The sequence below is a fragment of the Biomphalaria glabrata genome, chromosome 7, assembly GCF_947242115.1.
Source record: "Biomphalaria glabrata chromosome 7, xgBioGlab47.1, whole genome shotgun sequence".
Taxonomy (NCBI): Eukaryota; Metazoa; Mollusca; class Gastropoda; family Planorbidae; genus Biomphalaria; species Biomphalaria glabrata.
This window is the reverse complement of record NC_074717.1, coordinates 25,667,545-25,693,661: the sequence shown is the minus strand read 5'-3', so window position 1 is coordinate 25,693,661 and position 26,117 is coordinate 25,667,545. Positions and strand designations below refer to the sequence as shown.

The 26,117-nt window shown below is 30.7% G+C and overlaps 1 protein-coding gene across 1 annotated transcript; it reads right to left on the bottom strand.

Annotated features, from left to right (window-relative positions):
- Positions 1 to 1,699: 1,699 nt before the first annotated feature.
- On the bottom strand, positions 1,700 to 26,042 carry LOC106052872 (sodium- and chloride-dependent glycine transporter 1-like). Its single transcript, XM_013208333.2, has 15 exons — positions 25,635 to 26,042; positions 18,162 to 18,245; positions 15,950 to 16,172; positions 15,112 to 15,243; positions 14,326 to 14,590; positions 12,182 to 12,314; positions 11,067 to 11,201; positions 9,327 to 9,430; positions 8,839 to 8,963; positions 7,940 to 8,052; positions 7,615 to 7,746; positions 6,532 to 6,631; positions 6,300 to 6,400; positions 5,881 to 6,048; positions 1,700 to 4,663 (listed from the first exon to the last, which is right to left on the bottom strand). The coding sequence occupies exons 2-15, from the start codon at positions 18,177 to 18,179 to the stop codon at positions 4,523 to 4,525; spliced, it is 1,890 nt and encodes a 629-aa protein (XP_013063787.1). The 5' UTR covers positions 18,180 to 18,245; positions 25,635 to 26,042; the 3' UTR covers positions 1,700 to 4,522.
- Positions 26,043 to 26,117: the final 75 nt, after the last annotated feature.

Here is a 26,117-nt window from a genome sequence, read left to right as displayed (position 1 = left end):
AAAGAAGCAGAGAGCACAAAAAGAGGCTAAGAAAGCCCACAAAAGAGATAAAAGAAAAGAGGCAAAAGCACAAGGATGTAATTGTAAACAGCTCGACAACTGATGTCTCGAGAAAAACTTAGGTATAAAAAAAAAAGAAAAAATCAAACATGATCTGTCTTTTTCCTTGAATAAAATCTCTTTTTAATTTGCCTTCCCATCACTTTCTTTGCCTCTTTCTTCCTTTCTAGGAACTGTTCCTGGAAGGAAGGCTTTTGTGAGCCATGAGGACCTTTTGTTAAAGCTTTAGGTTCCTTTTTTTTTTTAAAAGTATTCAGCAGTTCATTGTGAGTCCCATTCACCATTGTGATACTGATTCAAATCTCCTCATTTGTGATGCGGTCTTTGTAGCTGATATGCCTATTAGGCCTACGCTATATATCCATCTATAAGCAACTTAATGTTATTGCTAGGATCCTCCTCTCTGCAGGTGGCTTCCAAGAAGCGCATGCATACAAGAATGTGGCCATGACCAAGGAGCGCAGCAGTATGATTTTAGTGACGAAGTAATGAAGGCTATAAGTCTTTGCCTTTCAAGCTGCTTGTGTTTGAGTTGATCTTTATATCGCTTCCATAGGATGGTGGGACACCTCTGTTATTCTGACCTTCTTTCAGCTCTGCAAAAATGTTCCCCTTTGGCAAGCATTTATTCCCAATAGGCATGGCATGGGCGTAGCCAGGATTTTTTAAATTCTTCATTACATTCAGCCAATTAATTCATTTTTACGGGCGTAGAATAGGTTCTTTTAGAGTTAGTGTAACGAAAGACACCCCTCCCTTGCCAGTTAGGTTACCTAGCGGGAGCGCTGTGCAAATAATGAATAAATGAGAGTCTTTAAACAGAAACATGAAAGTTTTTTCAATTGTGTGTCACTTTTCAATTATGAAATGAAATAATGAACCTAATTTAGGTTGGATATTATGAATTAATTATAAACTTTAAAAATAAAAAAACAGTCATAGGTTAAGTCTTTTTAAAGTCATCTAAAGCAAAAAAAAAAAAAATTTTGTAGTTTTTTTTTCATTTAATTATTACAATTAAATACAAGCTCGCACAGTGGAACATCTCTTTTTATAAATAACCAAACAAAGTATAACACACTTTTTAACATGGAAATAACATTCAAAGTTATTCATAAGTTATTTGACCAGACAATATATAAATTATTAACAGCAGGATAATGGCATTATGTTATAGCAGTTAAAGTTTTGGTCATAGAGATAAATGTAAATGTTTACAGACTAAATGTTCTTTATTTTAAGCACAAAAAGTTGATGACAGATAATCAATTAACTGAATGATTTTATTACTTTCAGTGGCATCTAAAGAAGACATCAGCTGGGATAAAGCTAAGATACTAAGGATACATTTCAATGGCAACAACTTGCATACCCCAAATGCAGAAAACTCAGAAAACAAGTAGAATATATAAAAAATACTTTAAAAAAAAAAAATTATATTGATTGAAATAGCATCAATTATTTGAATCAATCATGTAGTTAATTTTTAGTAGATCTAAATTTGTGCAATTGGAAATAAAATTTTTTTTTTTGCAACTTTCACACTTATATACCGGGTAATGCTCATAACGCTATGGTCCAATCACTTTTGGGAACTAGCTGGTGGGTGGGGGTGTATGGGAGAAGGCTTTCGTTTTGCTTTTTCAAAAACTATTTTTTTTAAATTTGCTAAAGTCTGAATTTGAACTCGGGGTTTCCAGCCTCTAGGATGGAAGGCCTGCACATTAACCTCTGAGATATACAACTAGTTTAAAAAATCAAAGGTTTTATGGTCTAGAAAAGTCTATAGTTTGAATTTTTTAGCAAAGGACCTGATTCTCTGAAAAAGGCTTATCACCCTTTTGCTTAGTACATTTTCTACATAAAATGAAATACTACTCATTGATAACTAATTGGTTAATTTTTTTTATTGGTTCATTGACAATGAATGATTGTACAAAGTTTCAACTTGATCCAAGAATAAGAAGTTGGAGAAATATAATGTAAAAGATTCCATCCAGACAGACACAATTAGCTAATATAATAATAAAAAGTCTATGTCAAGCCAGTGAGCCAGGATAACACAGTGATAATCAGTGATAATGAGGAAGTGCTTATTCTGTTCTTTACCTGTTTTATAGGGCCTTTGATCTATATTATTTTTGTTTATAGCATTATATAAATTAAAGTATTATTATTATTAACAATACAAGGTTCTCTTTTAAGACCTTTCGAACTATGGGGCAGATGATGTAAAGGTCATCTCTTTCTGTGACCCATAGTTAACAAGGATGTCATGTGGCCAGCACAACTAGCAACCGACCTTTACTTTTCTCCAACAAATGTCAGGTACCTATTAAAGTTGGGTAGAATCAGAGCACCCTTAAAAATTGAAATTTAAAATTCAAGTCTTTCCTGGGATTCAAGCCCAAGACACCCTCAGTTCAGAAGACATGTGGCTTTACAATGAGAAATTAACTGTCATCCTTCTGGATAAAACCTGAGAAACTCCTGTAAGAATTATTTTGTGCTGTTTTTGTGAAATTCTGATCATTTTGATATTTACTTAAATGAACAAAGAAAATTCATGATCAAATTAAGACTGGTTTGGTCAAAAACAATCAAAAAAGAATCTTAGTAAAAATAAATGTGATTAAAATGTATCAAAATGTTATGGATGTACACATTTTTTTTTCAGTTTCATCACATAAATAAATAAATATATATTACATATAATGAAGTTGTTTTGATTTATGTCTATCAGCAAATGTATAATTAGCATAAAAATATTATTACACAAAATAATGTAAACTTTCAAAACCTGAAAATTATAAACTCCATGAAAATATTTATACCTTTAAATTTTTGTTATGTGTTATGCATAATATAATGTGATACATAGAAAAAGCATCAAAATAATGAAAACTTAGGAATAATTTCAAAGGATGGGGCAGTCATGGTAGAAATAAATATTAATATAATTTGTCTATTTTACTTCTCAAATTAAAGAAAATATGAACAACATGCATGTACAGTGTTTTTTGAGTCTTTGAACTTTCAAATTAAAGCACATTTTGTATCAAATGACTGTTACATAAATGTCCAAATGATGATGATAAAGATTATACAGCACATTCAAACTTTGACTAGGTAACTACATAAAGGATTGTATTTATAAAAGTCCTTTTGAAATTTGAACTGAAATAAATAAAGCCAGAACAAAACTCTATATAGAAAATAACATTAAAAAAAAACATGTATAAAAAATTTCTACTAATAAGGCATGATATAATATTCTAAAATTGTGTTAAAAATATATTGAGATGTTCAGTACATTTTTTTGGGTTGACTTATACCTGAATATGACAAATTAATAATAGAAATCATACATGGCACTTAAACGTATATGTAAATTGCTACAAGCTTAAACATTTTCACCAAAGAAGGAAATTCTTAAAATTATGAAATGAAGCTTTTGTTGTGATAATCAAAAAGAATCAAGTTAATTTCATGGGTAATCAAGAAAGAAAAGAAGAAATCAATATTTTGAAAAGAAAAAAAAAAGCTTATAGATATTAAAAGAATATTAAAAATTATAAACATAATGAGCTAAGAATATTTCCTCTGCAGATCAAGAGAAATATGGCAGTGATATATTTAATTTCCTGTTATAAAAATGTGTAATAATTTATTTAGTGCACAAATATGCTTTTTTTTTTTTACAAGGCCACTGCTACAAGTACAACAGCATAACTAAAAATGTTATAAAATGTTTTCTTTTTTTGGTTACTGGTACAAATTACTGTACTTGATCAGTAAACTTCACTGCATATGATAAAAACTGATTTTAAAAAAAAAGGAATCAAAAGACTAATTATTTAATTACCCTACTAGAGAATCAAGAACTCTATCTCAGCCTTGACCCATCCACAAAGTGGATCTAAATTATCAAATCATTTCTCCTGTGGAACTATTGCACTTTGAAGCTCTTCCAGTAAAAAGTAACAAATACAGGTTTAAAAAAGACCTTCCAGGGTGCAATTCAGTAGTTCATTGAATCAAAGGGGCTAGGACTCAAAATAATCTAAAGATCTAAATTGATATATTTTATGGTCACCACAACCTAAAAATATGAATCGACAGTGATTGTCCATTTTTTAAAGAAATTATTAAAAAATTTAAATTATGAATACTCTAAAATGTATCCGTTTCCTTTATATAAATATATACATTTACATTAACACATTCTTAATACAGCCTTTTTCTTTACAATTTTCCCCTTAGAATGGGCTATGCCTATTATAAAAAAAAAATACAAAGCCAGATCTAAGTTATACTTTGATTTCATTTGATTGTACACCATTTTGTCAAATTCAATTTTTTTATTAAATGTACCAAATACAAAAACATATATATAGTCATCAGACAATTGGTCAATTCTCAACAATAATAAAATTTAACCTAACTAGATCAGGACTAATTATCATAACTTTATTCTTTTAAATAAAGCAATAAACCAGTGTGGCCGATGTCGTCGTTTCTCCAACTTTAACTGGTACTCATCTCTCAAATGTTTTGGAGCTGGGCCCCAATCAGCATCAGGTTGGAATGATGAACACAAGCGCTGGTAACAAAAATAGTTTGATAGGTTAGTACCTTAATTGTAACTCGACCTCTAAAACAAATTTTTTTTTGCTCTACATGACAAAAACATGTAGCAAAGCAAATAACTAAAAAAAATATTCCTTATTTTCATTTCTTTTTAGTGCTGTTTAGAAAAACAAATTATAAAGTAAAATACTCAAATAATAAAAACAACTAGATTTGTTGAATTAGAAAGAAAAATACATTTATATTTAAAGAACATATTGTATCCAAAATATTTTTTTCAACGCAAATAGTACACTTTCTTAAAATGCATAATAAAGCATTTTCATAAGAAAAAAAAATATGATTTAACACAATAGTTAAACACAATATTAAAGTATTTAATTATACTATACCTATAAACAGGGTATAACTACTAATAAAAAATAATTAAAGTACTAGGATATATATTATGTGGAAGCTTTTTAGATAAACATTTACTTGACTATCTTTAAATAGAATGTGAAATAATACTTATTAATAATGTGAAGGAATTCTAAATAAAATACAGTTAGAAATCTGAAATGGTTTAAAGCAGTTGACCCACCGTCAAACATGTTGCCAATCATTTTTTTTCACAAAAATTTTCAAAGATGCACTAAATTTTAACATGGCTGTGTATTTTATTAACAGTTTTTATAAAGTGATTTAAAGATGAATGAAGTTATGGGCTCAACCTTTTAGCAACAAGCTGTTGCCAGTGAATTATAAACATTTCTAGATTTTCCTTTTGTAGCATCCATCCATTGATAGTGCTACATCATGTATACATTATATAAAATAAGCTATAATTTAAAAAATGTTTAGGGCTGTTTATTAATTAAATAATAAACTACAAATGAAAATAGACACTACTGCTTGCATAAAAATATCATAGAATAAAGGAATTCCGAAACTTAAAAAAAAAAAAAAACTCTAGCATTGTTTTCTGTTCTTAAATTTGAAGCAAGCTAATCATAATTTGTTTATCTTTAATTTGCTAACTTTGAAGACTTTTATTTGTTTTGTTTCAGAGCATCTCTAGTTTCTTCTTTCATCTGTGCATGGCCCTTTTGAACCCAACACCTCTTACCTCCCCTTTGGCTCCCAGCACCACCCCTATTTTAATTTTGGCCCCTTTGAATACCACTGGTTTAAAGGATACCATAATTAAAAATGAAGTAGCTACCACACTATCAAAGAAGTTCACTATACCTGTGAAAAGCTTCCTCCTCTATGATAAATGACATAAGCCATACAGAGAGGAATGGGTAGAAGTGGTAAGAATGAAATGATGAAGCCAATAATGTTAGCATGTAATGGGAAGATGTACTTGTCATAGACAGGGAGTGTGTATTTGACACAGGTAAAAATGAAGGCGACCTAAAACAGAAAAATAAAGAAATTTTGTTAAATGGAATTCTGGAATATAGGCTTATTATTAAAATAACTATATGTGAATTTAAATAGTTTTATTTAAAGAACAAATAAAGCTATCAATAAACATGCCTCAAAATCTTTTGAGAGTTTAACATCTAGTAAAACTAAAACTATTTTAAACAATAAACTAATCCAAGCTTCAAACTTTGATTATACTTATGCACCTCAGAATTCTGAAATGAAATATTACTAACCAACATAATAATTGGAGTTATAACTGCCCAACAGATTTGCATAAAGTAATTTGGTTTCCTTCCAATCATCATTTCAATGTCCTCACAGAATCTGTCCACGCCTGGGGACAAATAGATAACATGATAAAAATATATGTTACGTTTTATGCCTCAAAACTCCTAGTAGGTGTACATAAATTTATGATGTAATCAATTTACTAATAAATTTATATATAAACAAAATTTTGACTACCATATATCCAAGCAATGACAATACACTCTATTAGGGAGGTCACCATTACACAAAAAGCAGCCACAAACCAGTCAAGCAGAGTAAATACATAAATACCAGCCTGTAAAGACAGACATATACCAGCCTTTACAGTAATCAAATCTGTATAGTAAATGCATAGATACCAACAAATATTTAACAAACCAGTAAATCGATAGAAACAAAAAAATATTGAACAAGCCTAAGTGCTATTAAAATGATAATTTAGAAGTAAAAATATATAAATAATGCAGTCTTATCAAAACTAATATGGTCGACATGGTGCAGACAGCTCATTCTATATTTGACTTATTGTGAATAAACAAGGAGAAGATTCTCATTTCTAGCCAGTATGATTAATCAATTCATTTTGCATAATTTTACCCCTGTACATTCAGTCCATCCACCTCTAATGGGTACCTAACATTAGTAGGGGAAAAGTAAAGGAGGTTGGTCATTGTCCTGGCCACATATTACCCTCATTAATTGTGGGCCACAGAAACAGATGACCTGTACATCATCTGCCCCATGGATCTCAAGGTCTGAAAGAGTAACGTTACAGTACATTATATGTCATTATACTTTGAAGTATTAAAAGTATGAGAACTTAAACTTCACTGTTTCTCAAGCACTACTTGCTGCAAAGCTGAGTCAAGAAGCAAAGGCAATTTTCTATGCAATTTTCCATAACAATTAGATCTAATGTACATTGAAGATAATGTGTTTTTGTAATTCATAATAATGCTGGAAAGTAAAATTACTAACTTCAACACAAAATTGTTTTAGCATTAACATAAATTATTTCATATTGACTATAAAAAAAAATTGAATAGTACCAAAAAATGTTAAAATGTAAAATAACCCAAGGTTGCTGTACAAACAATGCTGAGACAAGCATAAACATTTTCATACAATAAAGTTCCCATCAACAGTTAATAAAAATCTGATTTATGTTATTTAGCATGACATCAACATTAAGGAGGCTGTTTTACTCTATTTGTCATGATTCTAAGACTGACCCAATTCATTAAAATTTTATAAAAACAGAGATAAATAAAAAATTACATTTGTAGCAACTGGAAGTGAAACAATAAAGCTAATCATAGCAATGCCAAATGTAAGCCAGACACGCTTCTTTTTTAGTTGTTTTGGGAAGGCATCTATCAGTCCAGCCACCACTGTTTCAAACATGCCAAACTGAAAAAAAAAAACAATAATACAATAGCATTTCATCATGATTCTGTGGGGAAAATGCAGATATTTTGAATTATTTATTTTAAGCTTAACAAAAATCACAAAATTCAACTGAGCTACTAAAACTGTCCCTAAAAAAAAGTTATTTTATATGTATGTGTCAATGTTCTATAAATTAATTTCAAAGTCCACTTACTTGACTGTCCAATCCCAGAGATAATAACATGATAAAAAATAACACTGACCAGAGTTGGGGAACAGGCAGCCTAGCAATGGCCTCAGGGTAAGCTACAAGTGCAAGACCTGGGCCTATAAAGAACAAAAACCAATGGGATGGGATAGAATTTAAAATAATACACAAACATTCATAAGTTTATATTATGTAAAATGTATCATTTAATGTGAATAAGGTTACAAATGAGGTTCTTATTTTTAGATGCATCTGGTCAGCATAAGAAACTTAATATGACTGCAGTGAAAGGTGTTAAAGGTTAAACTGTGATGACCTCTATGCTGTTACGGTGTACACTGTTTTCAGACTATTAGTTCAATTTCCAATGAGCTAGTAATTTTCAATAGTTGTAAGCTAATGTGGTAAATTAATACTTGATACAACTGTTAAAAAAGCTTGAACACAGCATATGCATGCATTTACATGTTTTTAAAGTTATTTACATCCTATTTACAACCTATTTTTTAAAATTATCTGTTTACACTTACAGGCTTCAATACAGTACATTAACTCTAATTAGATACTTAAAAATTCAACGGTGTTCTATCATTTAACTCTTTCTCTCCTAATTAATGATACCATCATTGATTTGACCCAATTAAATTAAATTAATTTTCGGTTTTATAAACATGTATTAGTGTTAAATAAAAAGAGCATGCATTCTCCTATAATTCTAGACCAAAAGTAATGTTTTCTAATTATAAACAAAAATGTTATTGAAGTTTAATCATAACAGGGTAGAATGCACAAATGTGAAAAATGAGTAATTCTGTCATAGCATGGAAAATAATTACGGAGATAAAGAGTTAATAAACACTAAAAAAATCACAAGCATTGTATATCCTTCTCTTCAGACTTCTTACCCTGTGTAGCCACTTCAGAAACAGAAACATTGGATTCTTTGGCCATGAAGCCTACAACAGCAAATATGACAAATCCACCATAAAAACTTGTGAGTCCATCTGCCATAGAAGCAATCATAACATCCCTGAAACAAAACATACCAAAGTCAATGGCATGTAGTAAAAGATTAACAATAACAAAAAAATGGTGCTTTTGATGCAACTTCATTTCTTGCTCTAAACAATTTAAAATCAGTTTTTTTTAAGCAACCATATTCACAGAAAACAATGTATAATTGGCAGAACTCAAAACTAACTTTTAATTAACTAAAATACTTTCACATCTTTAAAATCTTATTTTTACTCTAAACAAAGTTTATAATTAAAAAACAATATTACAAAACAATTAATGTTTATGAATATGATTGTGCAAACATGTAATTATGGTAAATTTTGATTGGTTCATAATTATAGCCGACAGTTCATAAAAAAAAAGTATTAAGGCCTACCTGAAACATTTGTTATTAAACTTGTTAAAGCTGGCCATTGTTATCAGACCTCCCCAGGCAGGTCCAAGAGAATAAAATACCTGAACACATGCCTCAACCCAAACCTATACAAAAAACAATTAGAATAGAAATATCTATATCCCTAACAAATTGAAAAAAATGTATATTATTTTGTAGTGGCCCCTGAAAGAGGAATAGCTGCTATTTGTTTTGTGTGATCTGTCTGTCCATCTGTCCATCCCATTATAGATCTCAAAAACTAGAAAAGATATTGAAAATCCAATATTTTAGATTTTTTAAAGTTCTGAAGCAATGACTGCTTTTTTTCTTTTCTGAAAGAAAAAGCTGGAATTTTTAAAATTAACTATGCAGGCAGTTTTTTCATAAAATACACCATTTTTACAACTAGTAACCATTAATATTAAACAGAGGAGACTGCATTAGTAATAGAGATGATTACTAGCGTATATTATTAATGCAAACAGTTTCTTTTTTTTTTCTAAAACAAATGTAAGAAAATATTTTTTTACTAAATAAAGTGTTTTCTGTTATACTTTAAGTAAAATGTTTACTTCTGTTTTAGAAGAGAAAGAATGCATTTAGCATGTATATAAGTTATACAAAATTTTAAACAACAATTAATAAGCAGTGTTTTATTTTATAGAAGTGGAGTTCAATGTACCATATAGCAGTAGTCATATAACCAAAAGGAAAAGTGTATTTCTTGAGGCCTTGAATGAAAGATTGGTCAGTTACAAAACAATTAAATCAATTAGATAATCATTCCATAACATCAGTTAGGCCAAATTCACATTGAATGAACCATATCTTCATTAGTGTCAGTTCATTGAATACAAATGAATATTAACAATGTAATATTAAAAACATTAATATATCTCCGTACCCTGTTGCCTAATATTACAATAGCCTACGTACACAACTCTTCTTTTTGAGTTGGCACAGATTGGGTTGTAGTTGTTGATAGTTCATAGAAATGATATTCATGCTGAAATTATTGAAACCTACCTTTTTACCTCCCTTAGTGGACAACTTCGGAGCCGATCCTGTGTTTGTTTTTCCACACAAACTATCTTTGTAATCTTATATTATCTTATAAAATGCAGATGTTACTTCAAAAACCAAAGATGATTACATCCTATGCATGTCCTACACAGGTCAATCTAGTCATGCATGTCAGTCAATGACTTAAATCCTGCCAAGTCACTGGTTTTCCTGGCTGACTCAGGCAACCCATTCCATGCTCTAATATCACTAGGGAAGAAGGAATACTTGTACAAATTTGTCTTAGCCTACAGAAAAAAGGAATGTGCCTTTATATTTTTGCCTGAGTATTTTATTATATTTTGTTTTTGTATTTGAAGATTATGGTTTAGTGTTTTATATATAATTGCTACTTTAAAGTCTTCTATCCTGAAGCTTTCTAAATTTAAGGATTTTACTAAATGTGTTACATTTACGTTTTATAGTCTTATTTGATTTGTAGAGATTTCTTTTAATAAACCCTAATGCTTAATCATCTTGTTATTTGTAATCATTTTTTTATCGCATCATATGATGATTACAATGTTAACAAATTGTAAAACTAACAATATGAAAACAATATATACATATTACTAAATTCCTCAAAATAGTTGGCTTTGGCTTTACCCATATTTTTTTTCATTTACAGACACAAAGTTAACATTATGAATGCTGGCAAACCTAAAATAAACAACTTACTGTAAGACTTTTTAACTTTTCAAAATCTGGCGTAACATAAAAGCGAATGCCTTCTAGAGCTCCAGGCAACATGAGCCCTCGTATAAGGAAGATCGTCAGAAGAAGATATGGCAATAATGCAGTAACATACACAACCTGTTAAAAGATTGATCTTTATTTTTCTCAAGTTTTTTTTTCTTTTTTTTTAAATTGAAATACATAGCTATCCGCATTGTGATTTAATTAAATGAAAAAAATTAAATGAAAGAGAAGAACAGAAAATGTACCTTTCTATGTATCTATAAAAATATCTTACCTTTAGCTATCACGAATGACATTTTACACAAGGCAACCCAAACTTTTTCCTAAATGGAACACTTCCCACATTCTGAGTATTTAGCGGAACACTTTACTTATTTTTTTAGAGAGATTAATTCATGTGCTGGCCTACTAGTTAATTATTCTATTAGTTTGTGGAACACCTATTCAGGTCTTGCGGAACCCTAGTACAGTTTGGGAAACATAGAGTATACTTATAGAGTATACTGTCACAGATGGCCCATTGCTAATTTAGTACATTTTCCATTAAAAACAAAATTAATTAATTAAATATGAATTATTGAATAATCAATTTTTTTTTTTTATTGATTCATATGTTGTCATCAACAATAAATGATTGTGCAAATATACAGGTATTAAAAGTGAGTGAAAAAATGTGTAAAATATGTTGACCAGACAGACGGATATAAGCTTGGTATAAACAAGAATATTCAATAGAAAAGACAAAAATCATTCAAGGTCAGTGGTTGCCAAACTCGTCAGCCAAAAGAGCCAAATTTAATTAATTACAGGATTGAAGTTAATTCAAAAAGCCATACAGTGTTTCCTAAACTTTTTCCTTAATGGAACACTTCACACATTCTGAGTATTTAGCGGTACACTTTGCTTTTTTTTTTTTAGAGAGATTATTTCAAGTGGTGGCCTACTAGTTAATTCTTCCAGTAGTTTGTGGAATACCTATTCAGGCCTCATAGAACACTAGGGTTCCGTGGAACACAGTTTACACAGATACAAATAAAGTGCTAGCAACCAGAAAAAAATTTAAATATAAATTTAAAAAAGAATGAAGATCTTACTTTTCCTAAGGATTTAACTCCCTTAACAAGACACAGACACACTAAAATCCAGGCTGCCAGTAGACACATTGCACTGTGGACTTGTATCTCGCCGAAGTCATCCAGTCCTGTGGACTTTCTCAATACATTGTACCTAAGATTAAAGTTTAGAGACCTTACAAAACTCAAGGATGAAAAAGGATCAGCTCATGCATTAATCTATTTATTTAAAAACCAAAGCCCTGGTCACTAATTATCCCACTTAGAGAAGAAAAAAAAATTTTTCACAGGTAAACCATGTACTTAGAATAACTAAGGACTTTTTACATTTCAAAATGACCAACAATTACTTTGCTTTACTATTCTAGGCAGAATGAAAGTGGTGAAATAGTTGATACTTGTTTATGTTTGGGTAACGTAGTAAGAATGTGTTCACAACATTGATTTACTGTGTTATTGTCTAAGTATCTTTTGTCAGTTGATGTGTCTTGAAAAAATTTCATTCTTAGTTTTAACATAAATAATCTGAAACTTTGACTGAGTCTTCAAACGTTGGGCATTCACTTATTTACTTGTTGGGCATTCACTTATTTACTGGAATACACTAGAAACTAAGTAGTTTTCCAATAGTTACTTTTATCAGCCTCACAGTGAGAGACTGAAGAGATACATTTTTCAAAGGGCCTAAGCAAGTGAAGCCACTTCTCAACAGCTAATGGCTGCATATCTAGTTCTTTGAGATTTATTAACTTTGCTTATATTTGTTAAAATTGCTTTAATGATTTTAAATCCATGCTAACTGTATACAATGGTGTAAGTTATTCTCTTGGTCTTGTGACTTTTAGCATCACCTTGTAAGTTGACAAGAGTCCATTTGCACTTTGGGGGAACAACAACATTCAATCGCTGTCATATATCATTATCACAATATCATTATTGTGAGGCTTATCTCCCGTTAGCTTAGTACATTTTCCTTATAAAACAAAATTAATTAACCTTGACTAGTTGATTTAATTGATTAATTCTTTGATTGCTTCATGCGTTGTCATGGATAATAGTAATAGTGATTCAGGAAGTGGGAGAAATAGCGTGCAACAGAGTTTGACCAGACAGACAGATGGAGTGACTTGATATAAGCTCAGTAATAAAAGAAATCTGCATGATTGTGTATATTTATATCAGTGTCCAAAAAACATTTTAACAACAAAAAAATGTGTATTTTAGCATTGGCAGACACATTATCTAAACAATCCTGGTATCTAAAAAAATCATTTAAATTTATTAAGGTATTGATAAGAGTTATTCACATAACAGTAAGGGGAGTTATATAGTTATTTTATGTAAATTTTTTTTTTTACAATTTTTTTGAATGGGTTGATTGTACAGTATACATATCATTTCTGTTAACCCCCCCCCCCACCCCGACACACACAATTTAGTCACCCTTATCCTTAGTAAAGGATAAAAATGAAGCATTGAGCATTGTATTGTAAGAATCACATTGTATAACACTGAACATTTTATTTTCAATTTCCATGAGCATTTGTATTGTAAGAATCACTGACCAGCAAAGTGAGTATACAACTGACAGTAAGTTGGAGTATGCTGTATCTACTCTTAAGTGACTTTTTATGCAATTCACTTTCTGTAATTTTTGGGTTAGGATTACATTAGTTGATAACATATTTTCTCTTTCACTGCAGACTTATAGGTCCACAGTTCAGATCATCAATTGATCCAAACATTTCTGTATCATTCTGCTTCAGGGGATTTTGTTTGACAACTTTTATCATTTTTAAAATATGTAAAGTTCACATTAAAAGGATATGGTGGTCAGGTGGTAAAATTGTTTAGCTACCAAACTGAGAACTTTAAATTTAAATTTAGTAATTGCGTAAGTCCACACAGATTTAATGGGTATCTATCAGCTGCAGAAAAAGTAAAGACAAATGATACTAGCAATGATCATTAGTCACACTTTGACACTTCTGTAAAAATACCAGAACTATTTTTACTCCCTAGAGCAGATAGACTTAAGCAATGTCTTCAAATTGTAAGAGATTTATGCTTAATATCTTCAACACATAGCTAATAATTTCCATTATTTAATAGCTGATCCCCATTGTTAGATTCTTTAATTTAAATAAAAAGAAATATTTACTTACTGCCAAAACTCCTCTGCAGCAGTTTTTAGTTTTGATGTGTCATTACACTGTGCAGTCTGAGTGAATATACTTTCAGTGGTATTATCAGTTTGATTTCCCTGGACCCTGCGGTCAACACAACATTTAGTGTTCCACCAGTGGTCACAAGAGGCCCATGGCAGATCAGGGTAGAAGGAATTGATGAGATAGTAGATGACCCAAGAGAGGACTGCATTGTAGTAGATACATGCCATACCAGATACAATTACCATGCCATAACCAATACCTAAAAAAATAAAAAACTTTTTTTAGTTTTTTATTGTTTAGCAGATTAACAATATATTTTTAATTTAATTTTTTTTAATAGCTTTCACGCTTATAGCATGCTCAGAACACTATGGTCCAATCTCATCTGTGGACCAGTGGGGGGAGGGAGTATCTGAGAGGTTTTCTGCTCGGGTCGAGTGTAAAACTTTGAGCCCCCTTGAAAGGTAGGCAAGCCAAGTTCAAGCGTACTCAGCTCTCAACCACACTTTCCAAATCTCTATCTCTATATAAACACAATAACAAGCTATTTAGTAACATTTTATAAATCAGTTTTTGATTTGCAAGCAATAAAGCCATTTATATTTGTTTTTCTTCTATTGTCAATTTAAATGGTTTAATAGAATCATTTTTTATTGCTTTTTTATTGCTTTGGTTAAATGAGTTCAAAGTAAAAAAAAAAAAAAAAAACTATTTATTATTTAATTTTATTCATTGAAAAATCATTGTGGAAATTAATATTTCAAACAAATGCAAACTGACCTTTAAAAGCAGGACACAGTTTCCAGACAAACATGGAACTGATGCCTGAAAACTGACCAAGACATACCTCTAGATAAAACAAGGGGATGCCACACATAAACAGAAAAAAGAAATATGGGATCAAAAAAGCACCTGAAATAATTAAATAACATTAAATGAAGTATTAATAGATGACTGCAATTAAAGTGTAATTATTAACAGAAAACAAGGAAACTTCCTAAGGAAGCAGCTTTTGGGCCAGCATAGCAAGTAAGACCTTGCTTCATAATTTTAAAAATATAATGTTCGCATTCATTAGGGATGTGGTCATAAGAGACCAGAGCTTAATCTAATTAATTGATTGTTTAGCTGATTAATTCAAGTAATGTTATTCCTATCTGAATGGCACTTGCAATTAAGTTCTTTAATTTGCTGGTTTATTTATATGGGATAGGCAAAGTGCCTTTATTTTTTTAGCCTTTGAGCATTTTATGAACAATGTTTATGTACATAATCTTTGGTGTAGAGCTTTAAGAATTATCACTACTTAACTTTTTTAATATTCTGTCATACAGAGTCTACAAATATATTGAATTTACTAATGATGTTACTCTTAACATAAATTTATTAAAAAATGGCACTGTTTTGATTTTTATACTTATGTATTGAGGAACCCCAGAGAAGATTTTGTGTATTCTAGTTACAAACATTCCACTCTTAAGACATCCTAGACAAGATTTTGTGTTCTATAGTTACATACATTCCACTCTTAAGACATCCTAGACAAGATTTTGTGTTGTATAGTTACATACATTCTATTTGCAATCTCATCAAAGGTAAAGAAAATAAAAAGTTATACCTCCTCCATTTCTCAAAGCTAGATATGGAAATCTCCAAAGGTTGCTCACGCCAACAGCATAGCCAATCAATGACAAGATGAAGTCAAGACCACGTGTCCAATGCTCTCGTTCATCCTCTTCATCTTCTTTTTCATCTGAAAATTTCACACAAGAGTCCTGGTCTTTCAAATTTTTGGTTTCTGATGGTATGAATACAGTCATCTCCCCAGATGAATCATCTTTCTAAATAATTGAAAAAGCAATATTTTTTTTTAAACTATTTAAATAAAGAGTAGATTTGTTATTTCATGGCAAGTATATTTTTATTGCAAACTGATTTAATGTGGTTCACTTTTTAGATCAAGTTATAAGGAGATAATTTATTAGAGATAATAAATTATGAAAGCATTCTGTAATACATAAGGTTGTTTTTTTTAGTATAAATATTTATTGAAGAAGTTGTTGTTTTTTTAGACAGTCAACTTTAAGTGAATTCAAAAGCTAAACTTTAAATGCTGAGATGAAAAATTCAATACAGGGCTATCCATGTAAATGTTTATTTAAGAATGCTGCATAATGGGTTTGTTATGCTGCAGGTACATGGTTTAGCAGACAAACAGGAGAAACTAATTAATGCTGTGAACAAAAGTAAGGTCAGGGTTTTGAACATTGTTAGACATGAGTCTTTGGTCATGACTACTCTACTTGATGTCACAATCAGAAAGGAACATTAGAATGATACTTAGAAGTAAGACAAGTTGCAATGAAGTTGGAATGTGTCCTTAATTTCATCATACTTATTTATAGTATTATTTTCTTAAAGCTGTTTGTGACACTGTTTGATGCTCAATTAAAAATAAATACATCATCATAATGCTAAAAATACTACTGTGTATTAGAATATTATATTGTTTTATTTTTACTCTTCAGTCTCCTCCCATTCCTCCCCCTCAAACAAACAAGCACTTTCAGTCAAACCATATCATCAGTCAATTTAGTGTAATTGCTTTAATCTGCATTCCATTAGATACAATAACAGTCAATGATGATCTGAGGCTATTAATTATGCAAATATCACCAGCATGTGGAAAGTTTTCATGTGTGTACGAAAAAAGGTTTGAAATCCAATACTGGAATATTTTTATATTTTAAAGTTCACCTCATTGACAAGAATCAAATTTGCATAATAGATGAAATAATATTTCACACAAATTAATTTTATTAATGATAAAAAAATTTCTGCTTGTACTCTTTCAAATAAAGTCATAGTTAAAAATTAACTATATTTTATTTTGAAAAATTAAGACTCATTTTGCCATTGTACGGGTAAAGTTAAGAGGAATTATGGTGTAACTGATATGCATCTAATGTAAATGCAACATATATAATTTGGGTGCAAGATTATTTATCATACTGTTGTAACTCCAGTGGCTGACTGATAGTGTTAATGTGTGTGCGACCTACATGTTGCTCAAGCAAATCACACAGGTCAATTGCTGTCAATGGAAAAGGAAAGGTACTACTAGTACACACAAATATGCCCCATGTCATGGTCATGTGATCGAGTAATGTAGTTTTTCTTACTCTCTTGCTTTTTTTTCTTCTGGAATTATGTCGCTTTCTGTCAGCATTCTGAAACTTTTATTGACTATAATGGTGCACCAGTTAATACCACACACCTTAATAAACTCTGGAGAGGTCCATCTTTTACTACAGCTATTAGTGATTACTACCATACATCTTCTTTGAGAATAATGGGATATTAGAATTTGCACTTGGTCAATAAATTATACTACCATCATTGTAAGGGTTGAAAATATACTCTGAAATATTTCTACCATGTTTTATTTGGCCATTATCATGACACGAAGAGAGTGATTAAATAGACTAATAAAAGAAGCATCTTATATCACACTAATACAGCTACAATTTCTTAAAGAAAACTATCTCATGGAAGATACTTTTCCTCAATACATAAAATTCTTAAAGACAATTTGCACCCATTAAACCACAGTTACATCAAATCTGGATAAAGTGATTAAGTGGCTATGTTTGCCATTGTCATTGTTATAATAGTAATGCTGGGGTAGACAATTTAACTGAATTTCCATTTGTTTTGGACCAATTTTTAGAAAGACATTGTTCTTCTTCTAGCCAGCTTTTTATTTATTTTAATTACATAATTACTACGACAAGATAAACAAATTATATTTCATTTTCAAATTTACTTACCAATTCAGTTCTTTCCATTTTGGAAGGAATTAAATATTTCCTTGGTTGATCCAGATTTAAGTATTCTCCCAAGCCAATTGTCAACTGTAATAAAAACAAATTAAATAAAACCATTCAATGCAACTCCATTGATATACATCATACACTAAATATATAAAGTTGTCACTGTGTAAAGCCACAGTACTTATGGCCAACAAAATACAAGCACTACAGCCTGTTACCCATGGACTTTAGTTTATTGATGCAGACAATAAAACACCCAAAAAAAAAGGAAATATGGCATGGTTAATAAAAATCAATATTTCTAATAAGTTTAGAAAACAAAATCCAAGCTTAGCCAGAGATTTATGAAGTGGTGATAAATCTACAATTATCTACTTAATAAAATTTAATACTTTAAGAACACAAACCAGAATTATATGATGATTAGGCATGCACAATAATTCAAATAAAAGAAACACTATACAAATACATTAGAAAGATAAATCCACAGAAATGAAGCACAATACACAATGAACCCAGAATTTCAAGTTTTGCTGCCTTTTATACTCTGGTATTTCAAATAATAATAATCTTTATTATCCATGAGGAAATTTTTTTTACAATTGGGCATTACAAAAAACAATACATGATTATAGCAAACATTTATACAATATTTACTTTCAAAAAATTTCTGTCTTGAGGTACTGGCTTCAGAAAATGTGAGATTTTTCACAAGTCACAAATAATCTTTGTCCATTTTTCAAAAGTATTACATTCCCTACTAGGTGAAAGTAAAAAAAGAAGTTACCCCCCCTTTTCAGACCAAGCCATCTATATGGGCAGATGATGTATAGGTCATTTGTTTCTATGGCCAATGGTTAACAAGGGTATCATGTGGCCAGTACAATGAACAAGGGCCTTTACTGTCCACCACTAATGTCCTGCACCCATTAGAGGTGTGGACTCAGGGATGTCCTGAGATTTAAAATCCCAGTCTTCACCTAGATTTGAACCAGAGACCACTAGGTTTGGAAGGTTTCATCCCCAAGTCACTTAATCCATGGAATTAAATTATTGGGGATAAAATGGCAGTGGTTAAATGACCAGTAACAGGGATTAAGTGACCAGGGATGAAGACAAGCGCTTTACATTCCACTGCCGGGCCCCCTGATGAAAGTAGTATGCATATAATTTCTGTATCAAAGTTCAAATCATGAATTTTATGCAGTAGTTTTGTGTTTCCTGTAAGAGTAACTAATTGGCAGATTAAAGTAGACAAAAGCAAATAAATAAAAGACAGGCCCTCTGTCGACTGCACATTTAGTTCTGTAAATAAAGTAGGTCAGAAAAGATGAATTCTGTTCTAGATGTCCAGTGAAACTTCAAGTTTGTTGTGTATAACAATGAATATTACAGAAAAAAAAACAGTTAAGAATTGTTGTGGTTTCTGGAAAGGTCTTTATACAGGTCTATAACAGAAGACAGGGTTCATTGTTCACTGTTCATTGTTAGCTGGTTCAAGCTTTTAGATTTTAAGTTTATTGAAGTAACTAGCCATATATAACCTGTGGCCCGCGGGTCTTAATCTGCGTATTACTGCCTAGTAACTGATATAGTGCATCAGAAACAATTAAACAAAATAATAATGTTATAAGTAAAGCGAATGCGTGAATGTAAAATAGTATGAATGGGGCTATTAATATATATATTTAGATCTAAAGTCTAGATACTATTATAATAGATGTAGATCTATTATTATAAGAGTGAATTCACGGGCTCAATAAGCTTATTATTTTGTGTTAGTATAATTAATATCCTCCATATAGAGCCTCATCTTGCCTGTCCAATCAAAGTGTGTTTACACTGCGCATGTAAGGTGTGTGCGACACCAATGGCGCTATTAAAATATATGTCGAGAAGGATAAAGTCACATTTTGCAGCTATAGTGAACAAATTTATGTAAAAATGTTTTTGAAACACATATTTGAAGGTTAATTTGATTAAATAATGAAATTAATATATATTTTGTATATTCATGTGATTAAGTAAAAAAAACTATCTTTGTAAAGAGTACATCTAGCATTCGCAACATTTCCAGCTATGTGCATGCGTGACCTTTTAGTAGTGTTTAATGTAAGAAGTGTGTGATATCATAAATGGCTATTAAATGTATGTCAAGAAGGATAAAGTCACAGCATTAGGGAATAAATTTATTAAATGTAAAATGCTTTTGAAACACAAATCTGAAGGTTAATTTGATTAAATAATTAAATGAATGCATGGACTATATTTTGTATCTTCATGTGTAAAAGTAAAAAATTTTGAGAAGAATAGATCTAGCCTTCGCTAGATTTCCAGCTAAGTACATGAATGACCTTTCAGTCTTGTCTAATGTTAACATGGCTATAAGACCTAGATCCATAAAATTGTAATGATTTCATTTTTTTTGATGGTCTTAAGTTTGTTTTAAGGCTACTTTATATATTGTTGTAACTCCACTCCCGCACCAACACTGATGGTGCACATCAGAGCACTGTTCAACATGAGTAGGAGAAGACATGGTGATACTAGGAGGAAGGACTGTTGTAGATCCGGCTGAAGTTATGGGAGTATGAACTGTTGGGAGGACCTGGAGCGACACTGGGAAGTGAGTAGTCGGTGGTCTGTTCTAGTGTTAAGTAGGACTTGTAGAACTTAAGACATTACTCCCTGTGACTTGATAGCTGAAGTCCATGTCTAACTACTTGTTTAGCTGTAAATAAATACATCAGCTATTATTACCTCTTTCCTTTCGTTGAGTGCTTACATAAGATTTACCAGTTAGTATCCAAGCAACATTTATGCCAAGTTTTATCAAGACTGGTCAAAAAGTTTTAATTTCTATTTGGGATATTACATACATACATACATTACATTACATACATAAGCCTTACTTTCTGCTTTATATTATTGATATTTATACAGATTAACAGATTGTGTTTGATTTTTCCCCGTGAATTGTTAGGTTTGGATTTATATTCATCATCTGTGGATTGAGTTTAAAAGGATGAAACTTCAATCAACTTATAATAAATTGTGTTACTTCAGTATATAATTAGCAAAAAAAAGTAACTGTGTATATGACTTGGAAGTTGCCCCACCCCAACTGGAAGGCCCTAAATTAAAAAAATAATGCTTAACTCTATAATAGAAAGAGAATTAGAATCATAAAGATGTTCAACTAAAGATAGGCCATGAAATCCCTCTTTCTAAAAAAAAAAATCCTTATATATAACAGAATTAGTCTCTGTATTTAAATTTATTTTCAAGCCAATAACCCATCAACAACTATTGAAACAGAATGTGTTGTTTACAGTAGTCCCCTAATGTAGTACAATGTAACAGAAATTTATCTGCAACGAATTGAAGAGCTAATCATGTCTCAATCAAAACGAGACAAGAAACATATAGCTGCAATTGTTTAGTGAGATATCTGACTGAGAGGCATACATTCCTTGGTTACCTTTCAAGGGGGCTCGAGTTCAAAACCTGACTCAAACTGAGTTGGGTTTGCTGAGCCCCTAGAAGCAGCATTTAAGTTTTTTGTTGTTTTCATTTTTCTGAAAAGTGAGTTCCAATTTTCTTTAAAATTTCTGTTTTCTTTAGAGTTATCTATAATTAAAGCTACTCTTCAAAATAATTGACACACACATATTTATATATATATATATATCAAAATATATATAGGAAAGGCTTTTGCAGCAATGGCAAAACTCTTCAAGTGTGTCTGGGAAAATATCAAATTGACTACGGCAACCAAAATCCTAGTCTGCCGGTATTCTGAGCACACTTCTTTATTTTATATAAATATTATTATTTGTGAATTCACTAAAAAATTAAATTAAGTTAATGGGAAGCTTGTACCTCCTGCAGTCTGACAATATTAGAAATAAGTCAAAGTAAGGCGAAGGTCTTTTCTAGGCTAAATCCAGTCTATTTCTTTGCTTACTCATTGATTTTTTTATGCATCATTTTGTAAATCTATTTTTTTCCTGCAATTCAATTTGAACAAACTGTAATAATAAATGGCTCTAAATCAACACCGATAACAGTAAACACAGGTGTACCTCAAGGAACAGTCTTGGGTCCACTACTATTTTTAATTTACATAAATGATTTACCAAATTGCATTACTTCAGGAACAAAAGTCAGATTATTTGCAGACGATTGCATAATATATCGAACAATAAAAACAACACAAGACACAGATATTTTACAAAGAGAATTAGATGAATTACAGAAATGGGAATCAAATTGGAGCATGTCTTTCCACCCAGAAAAATGTCAGTTGTTAAGAGTAACAAAAAAACTAAAACAATTAATTCCACTTATCTTATTCATGGCAAACCAGTAACACAGACTAAAAACGCAAAATACTTAGGTGTTATAATAAATGAAAAACTACCATGGAATTCAAAAATTGATGAAACTACAAAAAAATAAAACAAAGCATTAGGATTTATTAAAAGAAATTTCTATAAATCAAATAAGAACATAAAACTAAAATGTTATTTAACCTTGGTTAGGCCAATAATAGAATATGCATCCTCCGTTTGGGACCGCTCAACTCAAGAAAACATTAAGAAACTGGAACAGACACAAAATAGAGCAGTGAGATTCATAACAAACGAATATTCACATTTGACTAGAGTAACACCTTTAGTAAAATCACTAAATTTAGAAAGCCTTCAGGACAGAAGGCTCAAAAGTAAAGTAGCAATCATACATAAAACACTGAACCATAATCTTCAAATACAAAAAACAGAATTTAATAAAAATACTCTGAAAGACACAAAGATAAAGGCACATTCCTCGCCCCATATGCTAGGACAAATTTGTACAAATACTCCTTCTTCCCTAGTGCTATTAGAGCATGGAATGGGTTGCCTGAGCTAACCAAGAAAACCAGTGACTTGGCAGAATTTAAGTCATTGGTTAATATGCATGACTAAATGCACGACGCGTAGGACGTAATCATCTTCTTTTTTTAAGTAACGTCTGTATTATATAAGATAAGATAGATAAGATAAGAACATCAGTAACAGATGTTTAAAAATTAACATATGTTAATTTATTACATCCAAGAAATGAATTGTCATTTCTTCATAGAGCATTGTTATGTGAATTGCATAGACATTGAAATAAGAAAAAATGAAAGGCCAACAATTGATAAATGGAGTTGATGCTAGTGTTAAGCAATACTCAACACTTTTAATACTCAATAAGGGAACCATCAGATGTCCTTTATTACTAGCCATCTATCTAATTCTTCCTATTCTTACTGTCCTAATGAAGAGCGTCTTGTTGATAGCGTCTAGTAGAGCATTCTTACTTTTTAAAGATCTGTCACGTCATTTATCACTAAGTAAAACTTTCCCCTTATTCCCAAAACAAATACCTAATTCCTAATCATGTCATAACACCTTAGGCAGTAATTCATTTGTCGACAAACAAGTTATGTGAGATTGTAAAACCCTTTAAAATAGATATAATATCTCAATGAAAGAAAAAAGGATTTCCTTGCAGTCGGAGGTTTGTTTCATTCATTTGCGTTAAATGCCTGCTGTGTAGAATAAATCTTTTGTTTAGCCTGCTTAAAGTCATCGCCAACCATTGAATCTTCCTGTTTCTCAAAAAAATTTCAAATATTATATTAAAGAGCTTAACAAAACGAGCAATACAACTCCCTTTCAAAATCCAGCAAATGTCAGTTTACAATAAGAGTTTAACATGTTGCTCATTATTTGTTTCACAAAACTTGTTTTTTCAGTATGGGTTTGAATTTTATTAAAATTTTTATAGGAATGAAATTGTGGGCTAAAGTTTTAACAAGATGTTGACCATGTATCCCAACTCACAAGGTGAATGCATAGTGGATAGATCTGTATTTTCTTTATCCTAAGTTACTATGAAGCCTTTGTAACGTCCACCACTGATGGTGCCCCATAGGTCGAATCAAGCTACATAACTTTTTGAGTCACAGATAAGTTTTTAACACTTTTAATTTTAGTTTCAATCAATTTTCAAACATCAGAAGACTAAAGTTTGTTGGGGGGTTTTTTGGCAAAAAAAATAAAAAAAGGCTATACAATTTTCTGAGGCCACAAAGACATATTCTGCTTTGCTGATTTTTTGGGGGATTTTTTTTTGTTGTGTTTTTTTAAATATTGTTCGAATAGTAGAAAATTTTTTAAATGTTAAGGAATATTCTTAAATTTATTTTGGATATATATATATATTGCTATATGTTTGTAAAGTCGACTTGGTGCCATAACCTCATTTGAGAATGTTGTCATCTAAAGTAGAACACTAGATTATTTTTTTTTAGGAAATACTTTTTACCTGGAGGCAGTGCAATAAATCTTATGGAGGCATAGATGTGTGCTTACTAGGCTATTCTCCTAACTAGTGACTTTGTCAATGTTTTCATTGTTAAAAAATAGATTAAATTATTTGAATTTTAGCTTTAGCGCTTATTTTAATTAACATTTACATATTAATGTATTACATATGTAGATAAAATAAACTATAATCTAAAAAGCCTATTACCTACTTTGTTTATCAAAACATATATGTTTACTAAAGACAATAGATACCCTCAGATTACAGCAACAGAGTAAGAGTTTAAACATAGAAAAAGGGATATCTCTAACTCAATTACTAACGTTGTTTCTGTTCTTAAATTAGAAGCAAGATAACTATAATTTGTCCTATATTTAGATAGTCAGTGTTAATTATGAAGAAATTTCTTATTTGTTTTGTTTCAGTGCATCTCTAGTTTCTTCTTTCATCTCTACGTCCCCCTTTTATGCCCAGTGCCCCCTTACCACTCCCTATTGTGCCTAGCACCCCCTTACACCCCCTATTGTGCCCAGTACCCCATACTGTCCCTTTTGCTCCCAGCGTATCCCAATTCCACAAAATTGCCCCCCAGAGGGTGCTAGTGCCCCCTTTGAAGACCACTGGCCTATAGAGTATTACAGAGTATACTATAGATATAGAATAGATTTTGAATCTAAATCTATAATCAAAAATCATAATCTAACTAAGACTAATTAGTAGATGATAGATAACTATAATAGAGGCCTTTATTTAGAAGAAAAATCATATTTAATATTATTTACTAGATCTAGATCTATTCTATAATCTAGAGTATTCTAGAGTTAGATGATATCTATAATTACATATCTATTATTAGTATATAAGTCTATAATATATATGTCTAGCTAGATCTAGAGAGTAATGATAGTATACATTTAATAAATCTAGAATCTAGATGATCTATTATTTTTATATATCTAGATCTATTTTTCTATAATCATAATGAAATTATATTATTATTTAAACTTCATTACACATTCTACAATAATGAATAATCTAGAATCTATCCTATGTAAAATTTGTGACTTGTCTATATAATAAGTAGATCTATTAACTATTATATACTCTTACCCATTAAATAATATTTTTTTTTTGAAACTTCATTTGTCAGAAGACAATCAATCATGTGTCATAGAGAATTATATAGATATATCTAGACTACGAATTTTCAAAAAAGTGGCTGATTACGGGTCAAAGTCCAACTTCACAGAGGCCGAGTTTGGTCTAGGGGAAATGCAATTTCAATGAATTTGTAAATAGAGACAATTTATCTAATCTATGGTATAGATAACATTTAAAGGTCCGAGATTTCAAGGTTTATCCACAAATCATACATCTAGATCTACCTAATCTAAAGTAATGATAAAAAAAAAAGAAATCTTTCAAAACAAGTGGCGACACTAACAGCATAAGATCTAAGAATCTAGACTGCATTAAAATCTTTTGATCACTAATATAAACAATAAGGCAATAAAAAAAAAAGAGTTGTTTCCCTTCGAATACTTGCTTATCGGGTTTTCCCGTATAATCTTTTTCCCGCAATGACCCTAAGCA

Coding starts and splice junctions, on each gene's coding strand:
- LOC106052872 (XM_013208333.2), bottom strand. Junction 8,053..8,838: donor TTCTGAAGTGGCTACACAGG/GTAAGAAGTCTG, acceptor TGTTCTTTATAG/GCCCAGGTCTTGCACTTGTA. Junction 6,049..6,299: donor TAACTCCAATTATTATGTTG/GTTAGTAATATT, acceptor TTTCTGTTTTAG/GTCGCCTTCATTTTTACCTG.